At 51.3% G+C, this 23,060-nt stretch overlaps 1 protein-coding gene across 18 annotated transcripts in view; it reads right to left on the bottom strand.

Moving 5' to 3' along the window:
- LOC140427048 (organic cation/carnitine transporter 2-like) overlaps window positions 1-23,060 on the bottom strand; it is a 271,913-nt gene that overhangs the window by 113,621 nt on the left and 135,232 nt on the right. For all 18 annotated transcript variants that reach the window (XR_011948375.1, XR_011948374.1, XM_072512482.1 and 15 more), the window contains 2 exons: window positions 14,619-14,833; window positions 3,905-4,087 (listed from right to left, as the gene is read on the bottom strand). Coding sequence is in view for 16 of the 18 variants with exons in the window: in XM_072512482.1 (XP_072368583.1) it covers window positions 3,905-4,087; window positions 14,619-14,833 (398 nt within the window). In the remaining 2 variants the exon portion in view is untranslated. The remainder of the gene's footprint in view (window positions 1-3,904; window positions 4,088-14,618; window positions 14,834-23,060) is intronic.

A 23,060-nucleotide genomic window follows, 5' to 3' on the forward strand; every position in this document is an offset into this window, starting at 1 on the left:
TGATTTTTTTTTTCTTGGGGGCAGGTGTCATGGGAATGTCACTTTCAGAAATGTTTGTCTTCTCAAGTGGCTGCAGTGATGTCATTGTGTGGGTGGAGCTGGGTTTTGGCTCTCTTTTTTACTTTCGTTTTGAGCTGGAAGCTGTTTTGGGCTCTCAGTTTTACTTTCGGTTTTCAGTTGGGGAGCTGCATCCAAACCAAGAAAGTGTATTTTTGGTCTCTCTCTCTGCATGCTAAAGAATGTCTCCAGATCACTTGATAATTTCAAAGTAACATCTGTTTCTGTAAGGAATGCAAACCTACTGTTTTTTGTAAGAAAAAAGGGTGTTTGGCTTATGGATGTTGTTCGGAAAGTTACTAAGGGTTACCTATAGAGTACTGTATCTTTATGGGGTATCGGTGTTGGTAGTTGATAAAATGTTAACTGGATTCATAGAATAAACATTGGGCGGGATTCTCCGACCCCCCGCCGGGACGGAGAATCGCCGGGGGCCGGCATGAATCCCGCCCCAGCAGGCTGCAGGATTCTCCAGCGCCGGGGTTTTGGCGCGGGCGGGAACCATGCCGCGCCGGTCGACGGCCGCTGGCAGCAGCCCCCGTGGCGATTCTCTGGATCGCGATGGGCCGAGTGGCCACCCGTTTTTGGCGGGTTCCGCCGGCGTAAATCATAACAGGTCCTTACCGGCGGGAGCTGGCTCCATGGGCGGCCTGCAGAGTCCTTGGGGGAGCGTGGGGGGATCTGGTCCCGTGGGGTGCCCCCACAGTGGCCTGGCACACGATCAGGGCCCACCGATCCGCGGGAGGGCCTGTGCTATGGGGGCACTCTTTCCATCCACACCAGACGCTGTCATCCTCCGCCATGGCCGGTGCAGAGAAGCCCCCTGCGCATGCGCTGGGATGACGCCAGCACACGCTGGCACTCCCACGCCTGCACCAAATCACGCTGGCCGGTGGAGGCCCTTCGGCACCGGTTGGCGTGGCGCCAAGCCCTTCCACGCCAGCTGGCGCAGCGCCAAACACTCTGCCGCCATCCTAGCCCCTGAAGGTGCGGCGGATTCCGCACCTTCCGGGTGGCCTGACGTTGGAGTAGTTCACGCCTCTCCTCGGCAACGGTACGGCCCGCCCCACCGGATAGCGGAGAATCCCGGCCAAGATCTCTGTTGCATCACACCTAGAAAGTGTGCCCTTGTGCTCTTCATAACCAAAATCTATTAAAATTTGTGGATCAGGTGAACTCCATGATATACTTTGGTGTTCTCTAAACCCTGGCCCATACTAATATAAATAGGTTCTGAGAGTGGCCCAAATCTGGAAGATGGAGCTTACCGTGGATAAGTGTGAAGTCATGCATTTTGGTCAGAAAAGTAGGAAGGCAACTAATTATCTAAATGGGGAGAGACTTCAGGGTTCTCCATTGCAGAGGGATCTGGGGGTCCTCATTCGTGAGTTGCAGAAACTAGCATGGAGGTACAGCAGATAATAAAGAAAGTGAATGGAATGTTGGCATTTATAGCTAAAGAAATTGAGTATAAAGGTAAGGAAGTGTTGTTGCAACTAAACAAGGCATTGGTGAGACCGCACTAAGTGTATTGGGCACAGTTTCGGACCCCTTATTTGAGGAAAGATGGAGTGGCATTGGAGGCAGTTCAGAGGAGGTTCATTAGATTTATTCCAGAGACGAGGAGTTTATTGTATGAAGAGATTAAATATTTTAGACCAAACCCCGTGGAGTTTAGAAGATTGAGGGGAGATCAAATTGAGGTATACAAGATGATAAAAGCTTTGGATAAAGTAGACATGGAACGGATGCTTCCTCTTGTGGGGCATTGTAGAACGAGAGGTCATATAGCCTTACGATAAGACGTAGCAAATTTAAAATGGAGTTGAGGAGAAACTATGGACGCGATTCACTCCACTAATTGGGAACACAGTCCCATAGTGAGCACGTTTAACCACGTGTTTCCCAGCACTCGCAGTGCCGTGAAACGCATGGCTATACAACACGACTTGCGTTGTATAAGGGACTTCAGTGGTGAACGCGCGGCCGAGGCTGCACATAGCCCCGTTTTGTGCAGTGGGGAGCTACGTCACTGGAACTCCCCAGTGTCGCGAGAGATCGGGGTGCCATGTTTAAATGGCGTTCCGATCTCCAAGGTCCTCAAAGCGATCTCTGACACCCCCCAGACCAATTGCACGTGCACAAAAAATGCCACCTTGAGTGCCAATCTTGCGGGGGGGGGGGCAGGAATTCAATCCAAACTGCAGTGAATGGGTGGGAACAGTTTAAACACCATTTCACAGTATTTGACTGGAAAAAGAAAGCTGCCACTTGAGATGCAAAGACAAAGAAGCTGCTGGAGGAAATCTGTGGGCACTATTTTTGTGTTAACAACCAAACAAGATGCTGGTGAGAGTTTCGTTTTATGAAAGAAAATGAATAGAACAGGTGGAACTCTTGAACATTTAAGGAAAGGGAGTTATCAGGCGGGATTCTCCGTCCCGCAGCGTCACATTTCTGCCTCACCACCCCGGCGGGATGCTCCGTTACACCGGCCAGTCGATGGGGTTCCCCATTGTGGGGCAGCCCCACGCCGTCGGGAAACCCCCGGGCGCCAGCAAAACGGAGAATCCCACCAGCGGAGAATCCCGCCCATCAAGTTGTACCTTACTGGTGGTAATCATTTTCTGGAAAAATTAGGCTGAGTAGAATGATTGCCAAAATCATTCCTTTGGGGTGAGATTTTCTGTCGGCTGATGCCGGGTTCGGGAAATGCGATTGGGCAGAGAATCGACTTTGGCAGCAAAATCGTGGCAGACACCGGTTTCATGCCAAATCACAATTCTCCGGTGCCTCGACAGTGGTGTCAATGCGTTCCACACCGCAAGTACAGTAAACGCTGTTGACTTATCATTCGCGGGCCTGACCGGTATTCTCCGGGGCTTCACTGGGGGAATTCCACCCGGCTAGGTTCACTTATGCTTTTAAAAATTGAGTAACAGGCGCCGTAGCTGATGAGGGAGAGAGAGGAGGTGGGACACGCAGAGGCCCGACAGTGGGCTGCCGGTACTGGCACACCCCGCTGACCACCCACCTTGGCCCCTGGTTCTGCAGAGTGACACTGGTCGTATGGGTGCCCACCAACACACCCGCACCCCAGCCCCCACTCTCCACCCCACCCTCTGCCATACCTCCCCCCCCCCACACCCAACAGTCTGCCACCCGCTGGCGGAGCATCACGCGGCCCACCCAATGGCCACGTCCACAGTAGCCCCTACAGGGGGCCGCCAGACGGTGTTGGCGGGGCGTACCGCTGACAATGGCAGCTCCAGCCGATGGTACCCCTGCCAGCAGGGATGAGCGTCAGGGCCAGAAGCCCACATGGTGCCGGGCACCAATGGGTCGGGAGTCCACAGTGCCAACTGTGGCTATGTTGTAGCCTGATGGACCTGGTTGGGAGCAAGGGTACACACTATGCTAACATGTTGATCTTTCACTCCCTGCAGATAATAGATATTGGAATTCAACCAGAAATTGTGGCCTTTCTCGTAGTAGCCACAGCCCTGGGGGATGCTCTGAGGCTGTATGAATTGGAACTGCCCAAGGAGGAGGAAGCACCAGCATTTGCAGCCTGCCCCAGAGGAACAGAAGGCAGCCACTGAGGATTGAGAAGCCGGCCGCCTAACAGGCCGAGGAGGAGGAGGAGGTGCAAAGGAGGCGCTGCATGAGGCCTCGTGTATACCGGCACCGCATCTCATTCAAGTTCTTGGTCACCATGGGGATCATATCAATAATCACTGCCTCATTCTTCATTTACACCATGTGTACATGAATGGTGTGGATTCAGGAATGTTTCAGGATAGTGCAAGAATTTTACCTCCAGACAGAAGTTAAACCAATAACTTACCAAGATAAAAAATGTAAGGTGAGATGATGCTGCCCACCCTGGAGGCTGTTGTGCTCATTCCGACACCCATGTTTCTTATCGTGGTTGCATACAGCTCAGCACAGTAGACATAAACTATGGCGAAGGCACTTGCGATCCCAAATTTTCCAATCATCACCAGCACAGTGGAAATTACTGAAAGATCTGGAAGAAACATGTGTACCAGTAAACTTAGTGGAATGTGTTTTGCTTTATAGGTGCCTGGCTGTATAATACCATCACACACTCAACACCTGGGCTGATTTTCCAATTGAGTGGTTCCAACAACTCCTCTCCGTCAACTGGTAGTACATTCTGGAACTTGATAACGATGCCCCCTATCCATTAAAATTAATGGACGGAAATGCATGATCCACATTTTCCAATTATATACTCCGAATGGATGAGATGAGTGGGGTTGGAGCCTTGAAGACGGATGGATTGAGGGATCGGTGGGGAAGGGGGAGGCAAGGATGGCAGGGTGGGCGATAAGAGATCATGAGATGGAGGGTTCGGAGGTAACAGAGGGTGGCTGGTGGTTGGAGGACTCGGGTCAGGTGGGAAGGGGGTCTGATCAGGTCGTGTCCACGGGTTGTGAGGCAAGGGTGGGGGGAGGAGTCAGTTCGGGTCCACAGGTTGGATACTTAGGGATTCAGGATGGTGGGAGTGGGGGGGGGGAGGAGGGGGTGGTGCATGGCCAGGAGTGGGGGGGAATCCCCTGGGGTGTCAAGAGTATGGGGTGGGTCCCTTGGGGTTGGCGGGGATGGGGGGAAGAAATCAGGGGGGATGAGAGGGGGAGAAATCGGGGGAGCTTTCTAAAATTTACAAAGAAGTTAGAGGAGCTTTTAATTTTTCTACTGTTCTTGGAACTATTTGCATAACCCAAATGGAACCATCTGAAGTTACCAGTTTTAATGGTTTCTATAAGAAAATTCATCATTCTAACTTACAATTTCTTATTTAGACCTAACAATGGTTCATTTCCAAATCCTTATACACACTTGTTCATTCAGGTCCCAGATGGGCAATGCGCCATGTCAGTCTCCCACTTAGAAAAGTTTTTACACAAAATATAGTGCCGATTAAACAGAGAAGGCTGAGTCTGGCATGAGTGAAGGATCTAAAGAGAGAGCTAAGACGAGCAAGGAGGGGACATGAGAAGTATTTGGCAGGAAGGATCAAGGAAAACACAAAAGCTTTCTATAGGTATGTCAGGAATAAGCGAATGACTAGGGAAAGAGTAGGACCAGTCAAGGACAGGGATGGGAAATTGTGTGTGGAGTCTGAAGAGATAGGCGAGATACTAAATGAATATTTTTCGTCAGTATTCACTCAGGAAAAAGATAATGTTGTGGAGGAGAATGCTGAGCCCCAGGCTAATAGAATAGATGGCATTGAGGTACGTAGGGAAGAGGTGTTGGCAATTCTGGACAGGCTGAAAATAGATAAGTCCCCGGGACCTGATGGGATTTATCCTAGGATTCTATGGGAGGCCAGGGAAGAGATTGCTGGACCTTTGGCTTTGATTTTTATGTCATCATTGGCTACAGGAATAGTGCCAGAGGACTGGAGGACAGCAAATGTGGTCCCTTTGTTCAAAAAGGGGAGCAGAGACAACCCCGGCAACTATAGACCGGTGAGCCTCACGTCTGTAGTGGGTAAAGTCTTGGAGGGGATTATAAGGGACAAGATTTATAATCATCTAGATAGGAATAATATGATCAGGGATAGTCAGCATGGCTTTGTGAAGGGTAGGTCATGCCTCACAAACCTTATTGAGTTCTTTGAGAAGGTGACTGAACAGGTAGACGAGGGTAGAGCAGTTGATGTGGTGTATATGGATTTCAGCAAAGCGTTTGATACGGTTCCCCACGGTAGGCTATTGCAAAAAATACGGAGGCTGGGGATTGAGGGTGATTTAGAGATGTGGATCAGAAATTGGCTAGCTGAAAGAGGACAGAGGGTGGTGGTTGATGGGAAATGTTCAGAATGGAGTACAGTCACAAGTGGAGTACCACAAGGATCTGTTCTGGGGCCGTTGCTGTTTGTCATTTTTATCAATGACCTAGAGGAAGGCGCAGAAGGGTGGGTGAGTAAATTTGCAGACGATACTAAAGTCGGTGGTGTTGTCGATAGTGTGGAAGGATGTAGCAGGTTACAGAGGGATATAGATAAGCTGCAGAGCTGGGCTGAGAGGTGGCAAATGGAGTTTAATGTAGAGAAGTGTGAGGTGATTCACTTTGGAAGGAATAACAGGAATGCGGAATATTTGGCTAATGGTAAAGTTCTTGAAAGTGTGGCTGAGCAGAGGGATCTAGGTGTCCATGTACATAGATCCCTGAAAGTTGCCACCCAGGTTGATAGGGTTGTGAAGAAGGCCTATGGAGTGTTGGCCTTTATTGGTAGAGGGATTGAGTTCCGGAGTCGGGAGGTCATGTTGCAGCTGTACAGAACTCTGGTCCGGCCGCATTTGGAGTATTGCGTACAGTTCTGGTCACCGCATTATAGGAAGGACGTGGAGGCTTTGGAGCGGGTGCAGAGGAGATTTACCAGGATGTTGCCTGGTATGGAGGGAAAATCTTATGAGGAAAGGCTGATGGACTTGAGGTTGTTTTCGTTGGAGAGAAGAAGGTTAAGAGGAGACTTAATAGAGGCATACAAAATGATCAGGGGGTTGGATAGGGTGGACAGTGCGAGCCTTCTCCCGCGGATGGATATGGCTGGCAGGAGGGGACATAACTTTAAACTGAGGGGTAATAGATATAGGACAGAGGTCAGAGGTAGGTTCTTTACGCAAAGAGTAGTGAGGCCGTGGAATGCCCTACCTGCTACAGTAGTGAACTCGCCAACATTGAGGGCATTTAAAAGTTTATTGGATAAACATATGGATGATAATGGCATAGTGTAGGTTAGATGGCTTTTGTTTCGGTGCAACATCGTGGGCCGAAGGGCCTGTACTGCGCTGTATTGTTCTATGTTCTATGTTCTATGTAATGTTTTCTTTCTGCTTTTGTTGTAATGCTACTTTGCTGATGCTTCATATTTCTTATTAACAAAAAGGTGTTTTTTTGTATAAATCTCTTGTCATGTCTTAATTTGATGGTATAATCATTTTGGTTAACATCCTATTGGCCTATTTGATAAAGGATATGTGATTAAAGATAGCACGGTGGCACAGTGGGTTATCACAGCTCCCTCAAGGCGCCAGGGACCCAGGTTCGATCCCAGCTTTGGGTGATTGTCTGTGTGGAGTTTGTACCTTCTCCACATATCTGCATGGGTTTCCTTTGGGTTCTCCGGTTTCCTCCCATAGTCCAAAGATGTGCAGGTTAGGTGGATTGGCCATTATTAATGTGCAGGGTTATGGGGACAGGGTGGGGGAGTGGGCCTAGGTAGAGTGCTCAGTCTGAGGATTGGCTCAGACTTGATGTGCTGAATGGCCTCCTTCTACATTGTAGGGATTCTACTGACAAATGCTGCATATGGTTAAGGAGGATGAGGAAGGATAATGCACCACAGACACATTTACAGTGAACACTGGTCATGACCTTGATAAAGGCAGTTTTGATCCTACACCAGGGATTTAAACGCAAAATTGAAGGAGAGATGGGCAGAAAAAATTCAAACATTTGGGGGGAGAAATAAACAGAATCACAGAATTGTTACGGTGCAGAAGGAGGCCATTTGGCCCATTGCATCCGTATTGGCTCTCCAAACAAACATTATGACCGAGTGTCATTTCCCCAGAGCCCTGCATATTGTTTCTATTTAAGTAATCATCTAATGCTCTCTTGAATGTCTCGATTGAACCTCCCTCCACCACACTTCCAGGCAGTGGATTCCTAATGCGAACCGCTTGTGTGTGAAGCGTGGGTGAAATTCTCCGTTTGAGTAAGTATTGACGCTGGGACTGAATTGCGAGCAGTTTGCGTTCCAGTAAGGGGCGCTATTCGGGGAGCAATTCAGGACATGCTGTTGGACCATCATTCTGCTGATGCAAATTGTGAGCTATTCACTGCCCAGCGGGCGTTCTAACTGCTGGGGCTGGAGTTAGCACCGAAGAGTCTGGCAACTGGAGCTGTTTTTAAGCGTCCCACTTACCACAGGCTCACTGCAGCCACGAAGATGGCTCAGAGAAGACCTGCCCCTCCGAGGTCAGGAGTCTGAGGTGGACCCCAGCTCCATGCCAGAGAGGAGCAGAGGGCACCCTCTTCCCCAGCATGGGGTGCAGATTAAAGCCTGCACTCCTGAACACTGCCTGGGAGGTGGTGTCTGAGACAGTCAGCGCTGCCAGCATCACCAGGAGGAGACAGCTGGTGATCCGGAGGGCTGGGGGTCACTGGTGAGTCCTCTGTCATGAGAGTGGCAGAGAATCAAGGAGGGTTCTGTAAGCCACAGTGTGGGTGTCCTCTGGTTGGGGTGGGCTCTGCTGATTCCTTGCTTCCTCTGCAATGGGGCAGCATTTTGAGGAGTGCCAACACCTGGTGGGCACCTGATTGAGCTTCAGCTTTGACAATACAGCTGGGGAGTGAGGGTTTCCAGAGGGGCCGCCTGCGTGGGCTCCCAGGTGACCAGATACCTTCTGACCATTTAAAGGACAGAGGCAGCACTCAGCAGTGTGAGCAGCCAGGAGTCTGTAAGTAGCACCAAAGGGTTGCGTTTAAAACACAGACTGCAGCAATGGCAGTCTGAGACCAGCCACCCTGATCCCGAGGGGGACACCCCAAGTCCAGGGACCAGGCACCAAACCACTACCCATGACTGTTACTGGCCGGGGCAGCCACCCCCCAGCAAGCCTGACAGTTGTCAACAGTTTTCCAATGTTTTTATAGCCTCCGCTCCCCTCCCGCCGCCATGGCACCCAGTCCACATCTAACACACCCACATGAGAGGAGCGGAGCATCGTGGAAAGGCGAACCGTAGTGTGTTCAACCAGCTAATCACATTTAAGTGCATGCAAATGCCGGTTTTGCTTGCTGGCGCTGACGCCGGGCGCAAATCTCATTATCGCCACCAGCGAGGGACTACAGTATGGCATCTGAATTGGCGCTGGGCATGGAATTTGGTTTTGGTCGGACACCTAGTCGCAGTTTGCATTTGCGGCATCGCGAGGCGGAGAATTTCGCTCGGTGTTTTCTCACATAACATTTGCTTCTTTTGCAAATCACTTTAAATCTGTGCCCTCTTATTCTCAGCCCTTCCACAAGTAAGAACAGTTTCTCCCTATCTACCCTGTCCAGCCCCCTGATGATTTTGAGCACCTCTATCAAATATCCTCTTAGCCGCCTTCTGTTCAAGGAGTCCCAATTTCTCCAACCTATTCTCTGTAACAGAAGTTTCTCACCCCTGGAACCATTCTTCTAAACTCTTCAGCACTCTCTCAAATGCATTCACATCTTTTCGATAGCATGGCGCCCAGAACTGTGCATGATATTCCAGCTGGGGTCTAACTTGTGTCTTGTTGAGGTTGAGACATTGAAAACTAGGCGTGATGCATGATCAATTGCACAAAGTCGAGAGTTAAATACAACTGAGGCTTTATTACACTGAGATGTGCGGTCTCCTACAGCAGCTGGCGAAATGGCTGCTGTACGGGGAACACACATATTTATACTCTGCCTACTGGGCGGAGCCAGCAGGCAGGGTCTATCCCCGTACCTGTAGTACAGGGCCTTACCACACATCTCCTAATATATACAACAGTGGGGATTACCACAAGGCGCAAATTTGATTGCGAATATTTTTAAGGAAGGGAATTATGATGGTGATTTTGAAGGGAAGAGGAAGAGGCCAGAGTGAGTCGGACTCATTTACATCAAAGCTATCCTCGGGCATGGGCAGGGGGAGGACTGATGGTCCCGGAAGGGGTTGCTGCTGGGTGCGCCGGGTAGGGGAGGGTGGCGCTGGGCCAGAGGGGGCTGTGTGTGGGGAACCTGCTGGTGCCAGGTCCCTGAGGGAGACAGTATCCTGGCGGCCGTCGGGGTATGCTACGTAGGCATACTGGGGGTTAGCGTGGAGTAACTGCACCCTTTCAACCAACAGGTCCGCCTTGTGGAGCCGTACGTGCTTACGGAGGAGTACGGGTCCTGGAGCTGCGAGCCAAGTCGGGAGCGGCACCCCGGATGTGGACTTCCTGGGGAAGGCGAAGAGACGTTCATGGGGTGTGTCGTTAGTCGCAGTGCATAGGAGCGACCGAATGGAGTGCAGTGCATTGGGGAGGACCTCCTGCCAGCGGGAGGCCGGGAGATTTCTGGACCGTAGGGCCAGCTGGACGGCCCTCCAGACCGTCCCGTTCTCCCTCTCCACCTGCCCGTTTCCCCGGGGGTTAGGGCTGGTTGTCCTGCTGGAGGCGATACCCCTGCTGAGCAGGAACTGACACAGCTCATCACTCATGAATGAGGATCCCCTGTCGCTGTGGATGTAGGCGGGGAAGCCGAACAGAGCGAAGATGGTGTTGAGGGCTTTGATGACGGTGGCAGATGTCATGTCGGGGCATGGAATGGCGAAGGGGAATCTGGAGTACTCATCGACCATACGGAGGAAATACGTGTTACGGTCAGTGGAGGGGAGGGGCCCATTGAAATCAACACTAAGGCGTTCAAAGGGGCGGGTGGTCTTCACCAGGCGTGCGCGATCTGGCTGGTAGAAGTGCGGTTTGCACTCCGCACTGACATGGCAGTCCCTGATGATTGTCCGTACTTCCTCGACGGAGTAGAGCAGATTGCGGGCCTTGATGAAGTGGTACAGCCGTGTGACTCCCGGGTGACAAAAGTTGTCGTGCAGGTCCGGAGATGGTCCACCTGTGCCCTGGCACATGTACCTCGGGATAGGGCATCGGGGGCTTGTTGAGCTTACCGGGGCGATACAAAATCTCATAGTTGTAGGTGGAGAGCTTGATCCTCCACCGCAAGATTTTATCGTATTTGATCTTGCCCCGCTGTGTGTTGTTAAACATAAAGGCAACCGACCGTTGGTCAGTGAGGAGAGTGAATCTCCTGCCGGCCAGGTAATGCCTCCAATGCCGCACGGCTTCAACGATGGCCTGGGCCTCTTCTTCGACGGAGGAGTGTCGAATTTTGGAGGCATGAAGGGTTCGTGAAAAGAATGCCATAGGTCTGCCTGCCTGGTTGAGGGTGCCGGCCAGAGCGACGTCTGATGCGTCGTTCTCCACTTGAAAAGGTAACGTCTCGTCGAATGTGTGCATCGATGCCTTGGCGATGTCGGCCCTAATACTGTTGAAGGCCTGTTGAGCCTCAGCCGTCAGGGGGAAAAGAGTGGACTGGATGAGTGGGCGGGCCTTGTCCGCATAGTTTGAGACCCACTGGGCGCAGTAAAAAAAGAACCCCAGGCAGCGTTTGAGGGTCTTGGGGCAGTGGGGAAGGGGGAGTTCCATAAGGGGGTGCATGCAGTTGGGGTTGGGCCCCAGAACTCCGTTCTGGACCACATAGCTGAGGATGGCTCAGCGGTTCGTGCTGAATACGCACTACTCCTTGTTCTCAGTGAGGTTTAGGAGAGTGGCGGTGTGGGGAAATTTGGCAAGGTTGGCATCATGGTCCTGCTGATCGTGGCCGCAGATGGTGACATTGTCTAGGTACGGGAAAGTGGCCCGCAGCTCGTACCAGTCGACCATTTGGTCCATCTCCCTTTGGAAGACTGAGATCCCGTTGGTGACGCCGAAGGGAGCCCTAAGAAAATGGTAGAGGCAGCCATCTGCCTCGAAGGCAGTATATGGGCGGTCCGCCTTACGGTTGGGGAGCTGGTGGTAGGCGGATTTTAGTTCTACAGTTGAGAAGACCCGGTATTGTGCAATCTGATTGACCATATCAGATATGCATGGGAGGGGGTAGGCGTCAAGCTGCGTGCACCGATTGATGGTCTGGCTGTCGTCCACGACCATTTGGTGTTTCTCCCCAGTTTTCACCACTTCCACTTAGGCTCTCCAGGGGCTGTTGCTGGCCTCGATGATACCTTCCCGAAGCAGCCGCTGGACCTCGGACCTGATGAAGGTCCTGTCCTGGGCGCTGTACCGTCTGCTCCTGGTGGCGACAGGTTTGCAATCCGGGTTTAGGTTTGCGAATAGGAAAGGTGGATCGACCTTTAGGGTCGCGAGGCCGCACACAGTAAGGGGTAGTAGAGGCCCGCTGAATTTCAATGTTAGGCTCTGGAGGTTACACTGGAAGTCCAGGCCGAGTAGAAGGCAGTGCAGAGGTTGGGGAGGACGTAGAGGCGGAAGCCGCTGAATTCTACGCCCTGGATCGTGAGCGTGGCTATACAGTACCCCCGGACCATCACGAAGTGGGACCCGAAGGCCAGGGAGATTCTCTGACTGGTGGGGTGTACCGCGAGGGAGCAGCGCCTTACCGTATTGGGATGAATGAAGCTTTTGGTGCTCCCGGAGTCCAGCAGACAGGAGATCGCGTGTCCATCGATCTGCACACTTGTAGAGGCGGTGGCTAGGTTGTGCGGGCGAGACTGGTCAATCGTGACTGAGGCGAGTCGCGGCTGATCGTCGCTGGTGTCGGACAATGGGGTGCCCAGGGGACACGGGTCCTGGTACGATGGTGGTGCCCATGTGCCGTGGGGGAGACAAGATGGCGGTGCCTGAAGATCCTGAGGTGGACAAGATGGCGGTGCCCACGGGCCGCACGTGGCGAGGGTTGAAAAAGATGGCGGCGCCCACTGGCCGTGCATGGTCCGAGGAGGGGAAGATGGCAGCGCCCACTGTCCGTATGTAGGGGGGTTCGGGGCGATCGCGGTGACTGAGCGGGCTTGGCACACCGTGGCGAAGTGCCCCTTCTTGCCGCAGGCCTTGAAAAAGGGGGTGCGGGCCAGGCAGCGTTGGCTGGGGTGTTTTTGCTGCCCACAGAAGTAACATCTGGGGCCCCCGGGGTTGGCTGGCTGGAGCGTGGCACAGACGTAGGATTGGCTGAGTGGGGTCCCCGGTGGGGTGGCCATCTGCAGACTCCACGATGCGTAGGAGGAGTGGGTCGCGCGGCTGGGGGTGTAGGCCTGGATATTAAGCGAGGCGATTGTCATCGATAGCACCAGCTTTTTGGTTTCCGCGAGGTCGAGCATTGCCTCCTCTAAACGTCGCTGCCGGATGTGTTCTGACCCTATCCCCATGACGAAAGCGTCCCGCATGAGGAGGTTTGACTGTTCCGTGGCCGTGACAGCCTGGCAGTCACAGTCTCTGACCAGGGGAATGAAAGCATGGCATAAATCTTCTACGGACTCACCAGGGAGCTGACGACGAGTAGAGAATATGTGTCTGGCGAAGAGCGTGTTCGTCCGCTGGGCGTAGTTCTCTTTCAGTAGCGTCATGGCTTCATCATAGGTCGGTGCGTCCTGGATAAGTGGAAAAACGTTGGAGCTCAGCCGCGAGTAGAGGATCTGGACCTTCTGAGCTTCTGGAATTGGGTCTGGTGCAGACCTGTTGAAAGCTGGAAACAAGCCAGCCAATGTTCAAAGTCCTTTTTGGCGTTGCTTGATTGCGGATCCAGCTGCAGGCGATCCAGCTTGATGCGGAGGTCCATCTTCTGAAAACTTTAGTGTAATAAATTGAGGCGCGATCAATTGCACAAAGACGAGAGTTGAATACAACTGAGGCTTTATTACACTAAGATGTGTGGCCTCCTACAGTAGCTGGCGAAATGGCTGCTGTACGGGGAGCACACATATTTATACTCCGCCTACTGGGTGGAGTCAGCCGGCAGGGACTACCCCTGTACCTGTAGTACAGGGCCTTACCACATATCTCCTAATATATACAACAGTGGGGATTACCACAAGGCGCAAATTTAATTGCGAATATTTTTAAGGAAGGGAATTATGATGGTGATTTTGAAGGAAAGAGGAAGAGTCCTGAGTGAGTCGGACTCATTTACATCAAAGCTATCATGGGTGCCTGGCAGCAAAGCGAGGTGATCAGCTCTTAGTCGCTATGTGTGAATTTATGATATATTTGAAGCATGTGAACCATGGCAGTATCTGTACTGGGACTCTGAAACTCAATAGAAACATATTATGTATATTATCATTGCATTCCTGCAGTGCAGAAGGAGGCCATTCGACCCACCGAGTCTGCACTGACCCTCCAAAAATGCACCCTATGTCGGCCCAATCCCCCTCCCGATCCCCGGAACCCCAACTAATCTTTGGACACTAAGGGGCAATTTAGCACGGCCAAGCCACCTAACCTGCACATCTTTGGGAGGAAACTGGGGCACCCAGAGGAAACCTATGGGAGATAGATTCTCCACAGGGAGAATGTGCAAACTCCGCACAGACAGTCACCCGAGGTCAGAATCAAACCTGGGTCCCTGGCGTTGTGAGGCAGCAGTGCTTGCCACCCTGCTGCCCTATGTGTGGGGGTTAATTCTCCCTCGATAAAAGGTGGTTTGACATATCAGCTTATCTGCCAATGCATGTATTAAGTGAAGTATGAGGTGCACACAACCGAACTAAGGTTTGACACCCACCAATTTTGCCTCCCTCATCTTCTCCTCCCAGCAACTCATCCTTACAACACAGCTAAGATCAGTAAAACTGCGATGGTTTTTCAGTTTGTGGAACAGTGAGCCAGAATGCTAAAATCTCTGAACGACAGCATGCATATTTCAATTTATCCTGAAATGCTATTTTAAAATATTCAACGAAAACAGATTATGATTATTTTTGTTACACTATAAAAACTTACTTGAAGGTATGAGCTGGATGGAGAAGAGGACAATTCCAGCAAGGGAAAATGAACCTGAAAGGCTGAACCTTCGGGGAAACCTCCGGAGAAAAAGCCAAGCTGCTCCATAGGCCGGAACTTCGATAGCAGCAGACAAAAAACAGTTCAGATAGTCATCACCATGGAGATTGGATGTGTTTAAAGACAGCCCAAAGTATACACCTGACAGAATCATCCTGTTAACAGAATAGTAAAACATTTTTACAAATTGTTTTTTTGTCCTATCCTCCTACATCTCTCCACTTCCATATAGTTTTATTAGGACTTCCTTCCTCTCTCACTTGTGCTGCTTGCTCTACCTGTCATTGTCCACCAAAGGTGCTGTTGCAGGCAGCAGACCTGCTCTCCACACTCTGCATTAATGTCAAATGTTAAAATATGAACTGGAACATTCCCTGCAGCTAACTTGCCTCTTCTATGTATCCACCCCCCTACCTGCAATAAGAAACGATGTGGAGATGCCGGCGTTGGACTGGGGTGAGCACAGTACGAAATCAAATTTTCTGCACGATATCTGTATATTTGATTCCATTCTAATATTATGAGCGGGATTTTCCATCCGTTCATGGCAGCGGGAATCTCTGGTTCCGCTGCAGTGAATGGGAGATGTTGCTGAGCAATAACATTGCGGTGTCTTAGTTAAATGGGCAAACAATGCAAGTAGGTTATGTTGATATCATCAGGGGAGATCTTACTGGGTCATGCTGTGACAGCTCTTTGTGGTTTGTGAATGATGTGCTAGAATGCTCAGCATCAAATTTATATTTTATTTTGTCATGAAATGTTACTTTAAAATGACTAACAAAGAAACAGCATTGATAAATATACAAGAAGGAAAGAGCTGGATGAAAAAAAGGGCAACTCCACCAAGATAAAACAAAATAGGATATGGTGAGCTGAATTCCCTGCTCCTCGAAGCGGAAGGACGAATCGCGAACGGGCAGAGAATCACACAAAATTGAAAAATTGAAGTTTGTGCCTGACATCAACTCCGACACCATGCTCTTGTCCCTCGCTGGTGGCGATATCGATGTTTACGCCCCGCACAGGCGGATCCATGCAAAACCATCAGTTATAAGGATTTTAATATCATTAGCAGCTCGGACACGATATTCTCCACCATCCTGAGATGCTCTACCCATCATTGAAGGAAGTCTGCAGCCTGGGTGTATAAAGCTCTCGGTGCTCCAGCAGGCAAGAGGTCACATGGCCGTCGACTTTCACGCTGGTGGATGCGTTGGTCGGGTTATGCGGGCGAGACTGGTCGAGTGACATGGAGGCAAGCCTTGGTTGGTCTTCGGTTAATGGGGCGGCCGTTGAGTTCAGATCTTGGAACGCTGGTGGTGTCCATGTGCTGAGGGGTAGACAAGATGGCGGCGCCCGGAGATCTTGCGGGTTACAAAATGGCAGCGCCCATGGAACGCTCATTGCGGGGGTGGAGCAAGATGGCGGCCCCCATGAAATGCACGTGTTGCGCGGAGGGGAAGATGGCGGCACCCACTGATCGCACATGGTCTGGGGGGAGGAGAAGATGGCGACGCCCATTGTCCGTGACTGGGGGGGTGGGGGGGATCGCGGCCACTGAGTGGGCCTGGCACACCGCGCCAAAGTGGCCCTTCTTCCCGCAGGCTTTACAAAGGGCAGCGCGGGCCGGGCAGCGTTGACGGGAGTGCTTTTGCTGTCCGCCAAAAGTAGCATCGGGGCCCCCCAGGGTTTGCTGGCTGGCGTATGGCGCAGGCGTATTGGGTGGGCAGTGCCCTCGTTGGGCGTCTGCCTGTGAAGTCCATGAGCCATAGGAGGGTTGGGCCGCACGGTTGGGGGCGTAGGACTGGATGTTGCGCAGGGAGACCATCATGGAGAGCGCTAGCGTTTTAGTCTCTGCGAGGTTGCACGTGGCCCCTTCTAGGAGCAGCTGGCATATGATTTCTGACCCAATTCCAGTCACAAAGGCGTCCCTCACAAGGAGGTCTGAGTGTTCCTTAGCTGTAATGTCCTCGCAGTCACAGTCCCGGACTAGTGGGATTAGGGCCCTCCAGAAGTCTTCTATGGACTCACCCGGTAGTTGAGAACGAGTTGCGAGCGCGTGCCTGGTGAAGAGCGTGTTTGTATTTTGCTCGTAATTGTCCTTGAGTCGAGTCATGGCTTCGGCGTAGTTTGGCGCTGAAGACTTTGGAGCTGAGCCTGGAATATAAGATCTGGATCTTCTGAGCCTCCGGAACAGGGGTTGGTGCCGTGTTGATATACGCTTCAAAGCAAGCTAGCCAGTGCTGGAAGTCCTTTCTGGCGTCGCTTGAGTGCGGATCCAGCTGCAGGCTATCTGGTTTAATACAGAGGTCCATCCTTCGAAACTGATACCAATAAATTGAGGCACAATCAATTTGACCAAAGATGAAAGTTGAATCCAAACTGAGGCTTTATTGGTATCAGATGTGTGGCCTCCAACAGCAGCTGGTGAAATGGCTGCGAGCTGGAGGACACTCATATTTATACCCTGCCTCCTGGGCGGAGCCAGCAGGCAGGGGCCACAGGCGAACCTGTAGTGCAGGTTCTACAGTACATCCTCTAATACAAGTACAACAGTGGTTTCCCACAGGGCCCTTGGAGGTTCCTGCACCCGAGGGAGCGGGAGTACTCGTTTTTCTCGGCAGTCCATAAGGTATATTCGCGGATCGACATTTTTGTGGTGGGGAAGGTTTTGCTGGCTGGGGTTAAGGGGTCAGAATACTCGGCAATTTCAGTATCAGATCATGCTCCGCATTGGGTGGATGTGGTACTGGAGAAGGGGGTAGCGCAGAGGCCGGGATGGAAATTAGATATGCGACTGTTGGGGGACCGAGAGTTCTGTGACAAAATTGAAAAGGTAATATGTAGGTTTCAACTGTATGGGTGAGGTGTCGAAGGCAGTTGTCTGGGAGGCTCAAAAGGCAGTGGTGATGGGTGAGGCGATCTTGTTTTAGGCCAGGGTGGACAAAGAGGAGAGGTTGGAGCGACAGAGGGTAATAGATGAGATGTTGGAAGTAGATAGGAGTTATGCAGAAGATGGGGACCCAGCAAAGTTGGAAAAGAGGAACGAACTACAGGCGAACTTTGACCGACTATCTACCAGGAAGATGGTGCGCCAACTGAGGTGAGCAAGGGGTGCAGTTTACGAGCATGGAGAGAAAGCTTCGGAGGGAGGCAGTGGGTAGGGAAATTGTTCAGATGAGGGACAGGGCAGGGAAGTTGGTGGTGTCTCCGGATCTGATAAACAAGGTCTTTGAGGAATTCTATGAGAGGTTGTACAGGTCAGAGCCACCTGGGGGAGACCGGGAGGTGCAGGAATTTGGAGATGGGTTGGAGTACCCAAGGTTAGAGGAGGGGGACAGGGCTACGTTAGAAGGAGCGATAGTGGAGCAGGAGTTAAAGATGCGATTGGGAGGATACATTCGGGGAAGGTGGCAGGGCCGGATGGGTTTCCAGTGGAATATTGTAAACAATTCAAGAATAAGCTGGCACACTGATGGTGTTTGAAGAGGCGATAGGGAAGGGGATGTTGCCACAAACCTTGGGGCAGGCATCGATTTCCCTGTTGCTTAAAAAAGATAAGGACCCGACGGAGTGTGGGTCGTATAGGTCCATATCACTCTTAAACGTGGACACAAAAGTATTGGTGAAGGTACTGGCAGGTGGGCTGGAGGAGTGCCTCCCGAAGGTGATAGGTGAAGATCAGGCGGGGTTCGTGAGAGGGAGGCAGCTCTTTTCAAACATTAGAAGGGTATTGAACGTGGTTATGGCACCGGCAGAGGGGAAGGAAACAGAGGTGGTTGTGGCATTGGACGCTGAGAAGGCGTTTGACCGGATAGAATGGATACTTGCTGTCAGTTCAGGAGTGGTTTGGGATTGGATCAAGATTTGTGGACTGGGTAAAGCTACTATATAAGGAGCCGAGGGCGCGTGTCCGCACGAACAACATCAGCTCGAGACACTTTTCTCTCCACCGTGCGACTAGGCAGGCATGTCCTATGTCCCCCTTGCTGTTTGCACTCACAATTGAGCTGTTGGCTATCGCATTGGAGGGGGGTGGGGGGGGGCTCCGCAGGTACAACATTTCTAGTTTGGTGGGGAGAGTGAAAGCTGATCTGGCGAGGTGGGATGGTCTCCCGCTGTCACTGGCGGGTCGGGTACAGGCGGTTAAAATGAACGTGTTGCCGTGATTTCTGTTTATTTTCCAATGCCTGCCGATTTTCCTGCCAAAGGCATTCTTCAGAGAGATTGAAGGAATGATTACCTCGTTCATATGGGGAGGGAAGGTGGCCAGAGTTAGAAAGGTTGCTACTACAGAGGATAAGGCAGGCAGGGGGTTTGGGTCTTCCGAACCTGATGTATTATTACTGGGCTGGAAATGTGGAGAAGGTGCGGAGCTGGGTCAGAGAGGTTGATTCCTCGTGGGTCAGAATGGAGGAGAGTTTGTGCAGGGGGTCAGGATTGAAGGCGCTAGCAACAGCGCCGCTCCCGATGGCCCCGGGTAAGTACTCAGGGAGTCCGGTAATAATAGCTTCATTGAGAATTTGGAGGCAGTTTCCCCAACACTTCAGGTTGGGGGCAGGGTCAAGGGAAATGCCGATTTGGGGGAACCACACATTTGAGCCAGGGAAGTGGGATGGAAATTTTCAGAAATGGGAGAAGGAGATTAAGACACTAAAAGATTTGTTCCTTGGGGGTCGTATTACAGGATTGAAGGAGCTGGAAGCGACGTATGGGCTGCAAAAGGGAGAAATATTTAGATACATGCAGGTTCGAGATTTTGCCAGAAAGGAGATACAGAGCTTCTGGGTGGAGCCGGTCTCCACATTGCTGGAGGAGGTGCTGACGACAGGGGGACTGGAGAAGGGGGTAGTGTCGGCAGTTTACAGAGCTACTTTGGAAGAGGAGAAGGCACCACTGAAAGGGATCAAAGCAAAGTGGAAGGAAGAGTTGGGAGAGGATATGGAGGAGGGTTCTGGTGTGAGGTGCCCTGGAGAGTGAATGCCTCCACCTCGTGCGCGAGGTTGGGGCTGATACAGCTGAAGGTAGTATATAGAGCACACCTCACGAGGGCGAGGATGAGACGATTCTTTGAAGGGATAGAAGGTGTGTGTGAATGTTGCGGGGGGGGGGAGTGGGGGGGGCGCAAATCACGCTCATATGTTTTGGTCCTGTCAAAAGCTGGAGGATAACTGGAAGGCCGTTTTTAGGGTAATCTCTAAAGTGGTGCACGTGAAACTGGACCCAGGCCCTCGGGAGGCCATGTTCGGGGTGTCGGACCAGCCGGGGTTGGAAACGCGTGTGGAGGCAGATATTGTAGCCTCCGCCTCGTTGATCGCCCGAAGGCGGATCCTGATAGGTTGGAGAGCAACCTCTCCACCCTGTGCCCTGGCATGGCGAGGGGACCTGTTGGAATTCTTGACTCTTGAGAAGGTTAAGTTTGAACTGAGGGGAAGGATGGAGGGGTTCTACAATTCATGGGCATTAATCATCATGCACTTTCAAGAACTGGATAACATCGAACATTAGTTGGGGGGGGGGGGGTGGTTGGGAGGGTTGGGGGGGGGCTGTGTGTGTTAATGGTGACTATGGGTGATCCCTAATTCCTTTTTGTCATTTGTTTATGTGAACATGCGGGCTAATGTTTGGGGTTTGGTGGGAGGATGGGATCGTTGTTATTGATATGGTGATTGACATATTCGTTACTGATTATTGTTTATTGTTGGCGGGTGTAAATTTGGGAGAAAATGTGAAAAAGGAGGAAAATAAAAATATTTATTTTTTAAAAATCCCAATCTCAAAGTTGTACTAATGATGATGATGTGACTAATAATGTAGTCAGCATTTGGTAATCAGGTAGAGAATGAAATTTAGAACATAGAAAATAAAAGCAGGATGAGGCCATTCGGCCCTTTGAGCCTGCTCTGCCATTCATTATGATCATTGCTGATCATCAAGTTCAATACCCTGATCCTGCCCTCCCCCCATATTCCTTAATCCCTTTAAACCCAAGAGCTATCTTAAAATTACACAACGTTTTGGCCTTGACAACTTTGTGGTAGCGAATTCCACAGATTCACTACTATTCGGGTGAAGAAATATCTCCTCACCTCAGTCCTAAAAGGTTTATCCCTTATCCTCAAATTAGGACCCCTGCTCCTACAATTGCAGTAAACGTTCAGCATTGAGACACATATGGCAATATTCACAAGAATAGATGCAGGCAATGCCACCTTCTCTCTAGGAGAGAACAGTGGCATTACTACCTCACGGCGTGAGGACCCGGGTTCGATCCCGGCTCCGGGTCACTTAGCATGTGGATATTGCACATTCTCCCCGTGTCTGCATGGGTTTCACCCCACAATCCAAAGATGTGCAGGGTAGGTGGATTGGCCACACTAAATTGCTCCTCAATTGGAAAAAATATATATTTTTTTAATGATAGGCGATTGATTGTTTTCTTCCTTCACTGCATAATGCGTTTATAGTTCCAATCACATTTCCTGATACCTCTGTTGTGACATACATTTTCACATGGGTGATGGCAGGGTGGTGTAACTTTGACATCTATATGAGTTATGACACCAGGGGCGGGCTTCTCCGACCGTGAATAACCGGGGGGCGGCGTGAATCCTGCCCCCCCCCCGCTCCAGCGCCGGCTGGCAAATTCTCCAGCGCTGGCATTTTGGCGGGGATCACGACGCGCCAGTCGGGGGCCGTTGGCAGTGGGCCCCCCACCCCGGCGATTCTCCGAGCCCCGATGGGCCGAGCAGCCACCTGTTTTCGGCCAGTCCCGCCGGCGTGAAATGGACAAGGTCCATACCGGCGGGACCTGGCTCTGAAGGCGGCCTGCGGACTCCTCGGGGACACACGGGGGATCCGGCCCCAGGGAGGGGAGCCCCACGGTGGCCTGGCCCGCCATCGGGGCCCAACGATCTGTGGGCGGGCCTGTGCCGTGGGGGCACTCTTTTCCTCCGCGCCGGCCTGTGTTAAGCTCCGCGATGGCTGGCGCGGAGAAGAAACCCCCTGCGCATGCGCAGGGATCACGCCAGCGGTTCTGCGCATGTGATAGAACACACTGGCGCTCCTGCGCATGCGCCAACTCCCGCCGGCCGGCGGAGGCCCTTTCGCGCTGGTTGACGCGGCGCCAACCACTCCAGCGCCGGCCTAGCCCGCTGGAGGATTCCGCACCTTCTGGGCGGCCCAACGCTGGAGTGGCTCACGCCACTCTTTGGGGCCGGTACGGCCTGCCCCGCCGTTTGGGGAAGAATCCCGGCCCTGGTGTCATCATCCAATGCAGCTCATTGACCCCTTTCTGCTTCATGGCTACTGGTACTCTTCTCAGCGCAGAGATTGTTGCTGGTACTAAGTCATCTCGTTCATGTGTATATTACTGGTAGCATTAAACTATTCCTCATTATCCTCATTGTTGTGCTTTAGGCGTCAGAGATAATACACCAATTTCTATGTATTATTTACAATGCCTGCTTTCTCAAGTTTACAGAAGCTCATCTCAGTTTAGATCTTTTTTCATTAACTATATGTAGACTTAACTAATCACACACACAGAACAGATCTAAATATTGTAATAAAATGAGATTAGAAGGAGATTAGAATGAGGATAGTGCAGTTTTTGTAGTTTATACGGATTTCAGCACAGCCTTTGACAAGGTCCAACATGGAATACAGGGTAATTTGATAAGGTGGATTCAAAATTGGCTGGAGGAGACAGAGTGTGCTGACAGATAGCTGCTTCAGTGCTAGAACCCAGTGTCCAGTGGCATACTATAAGGGTTTGTGCTGAGTCGCCTACTATTCGGCATCTACATAAACGACATAGATGACTACGTGGGGGGTAGGATTAGTAAATTTGCAGATGACAGAAAGATTGGTCGGGTGGTTAACAGCAAGGTTGAGTACTTGGATTACAGGGAGATATAGCCGAGATGGTCAAATGGGCAGATGGAATTTAACCCTGAAAAGTGTGAGGTGATACACTTTGGAAGTAGAAATTTGACAAAGAAGTATTCAACGAAGGGCACAAAACTGGGAAGTTCGGAGGAACAAAGAGACCTTGGTGTGTTTGTCCATAGATCTCTGAAGGCAGAAGGGCGGGTTAATAGGGTGGTGAAAAAAGCAGATGGGACACTGTGTGCAATTCTGGTCGCCACATTATAGGAAGGATGTGATTACACTGGGAGGGGTGCAGAGGAGATTCACCAGGATGTTGCCTGGGATGGAACATTGAAATTATGAGAGGGTTTGGGTTGGTTTCATTGGAGCAGAGAAGACTGAGGGGCGACGAGTTTGAGATGCACAAGATAATGAGGGCATGGACAGGGTGGACAGGGAGCAGCTGTTTCCCTTAGTTGAAGAGTCAGTCACAAGAGGACACAGTTC

This window comes from Scyliorhinus torazame, chromosome 7 (genome assembly GCF_047496885.1).
Source record: "Scyliorhinus torazame isolate Kashiwa2021f chromosome 7, sScyTor2.1, whole genome shotgun sequence".
NCBI lineage: Eukaryota > Metazoa > Chordata > Chondrichthyes > Carcharhiniformes > Scyliorhinidae > Scyliorhinus > Scyliorhinus torazame.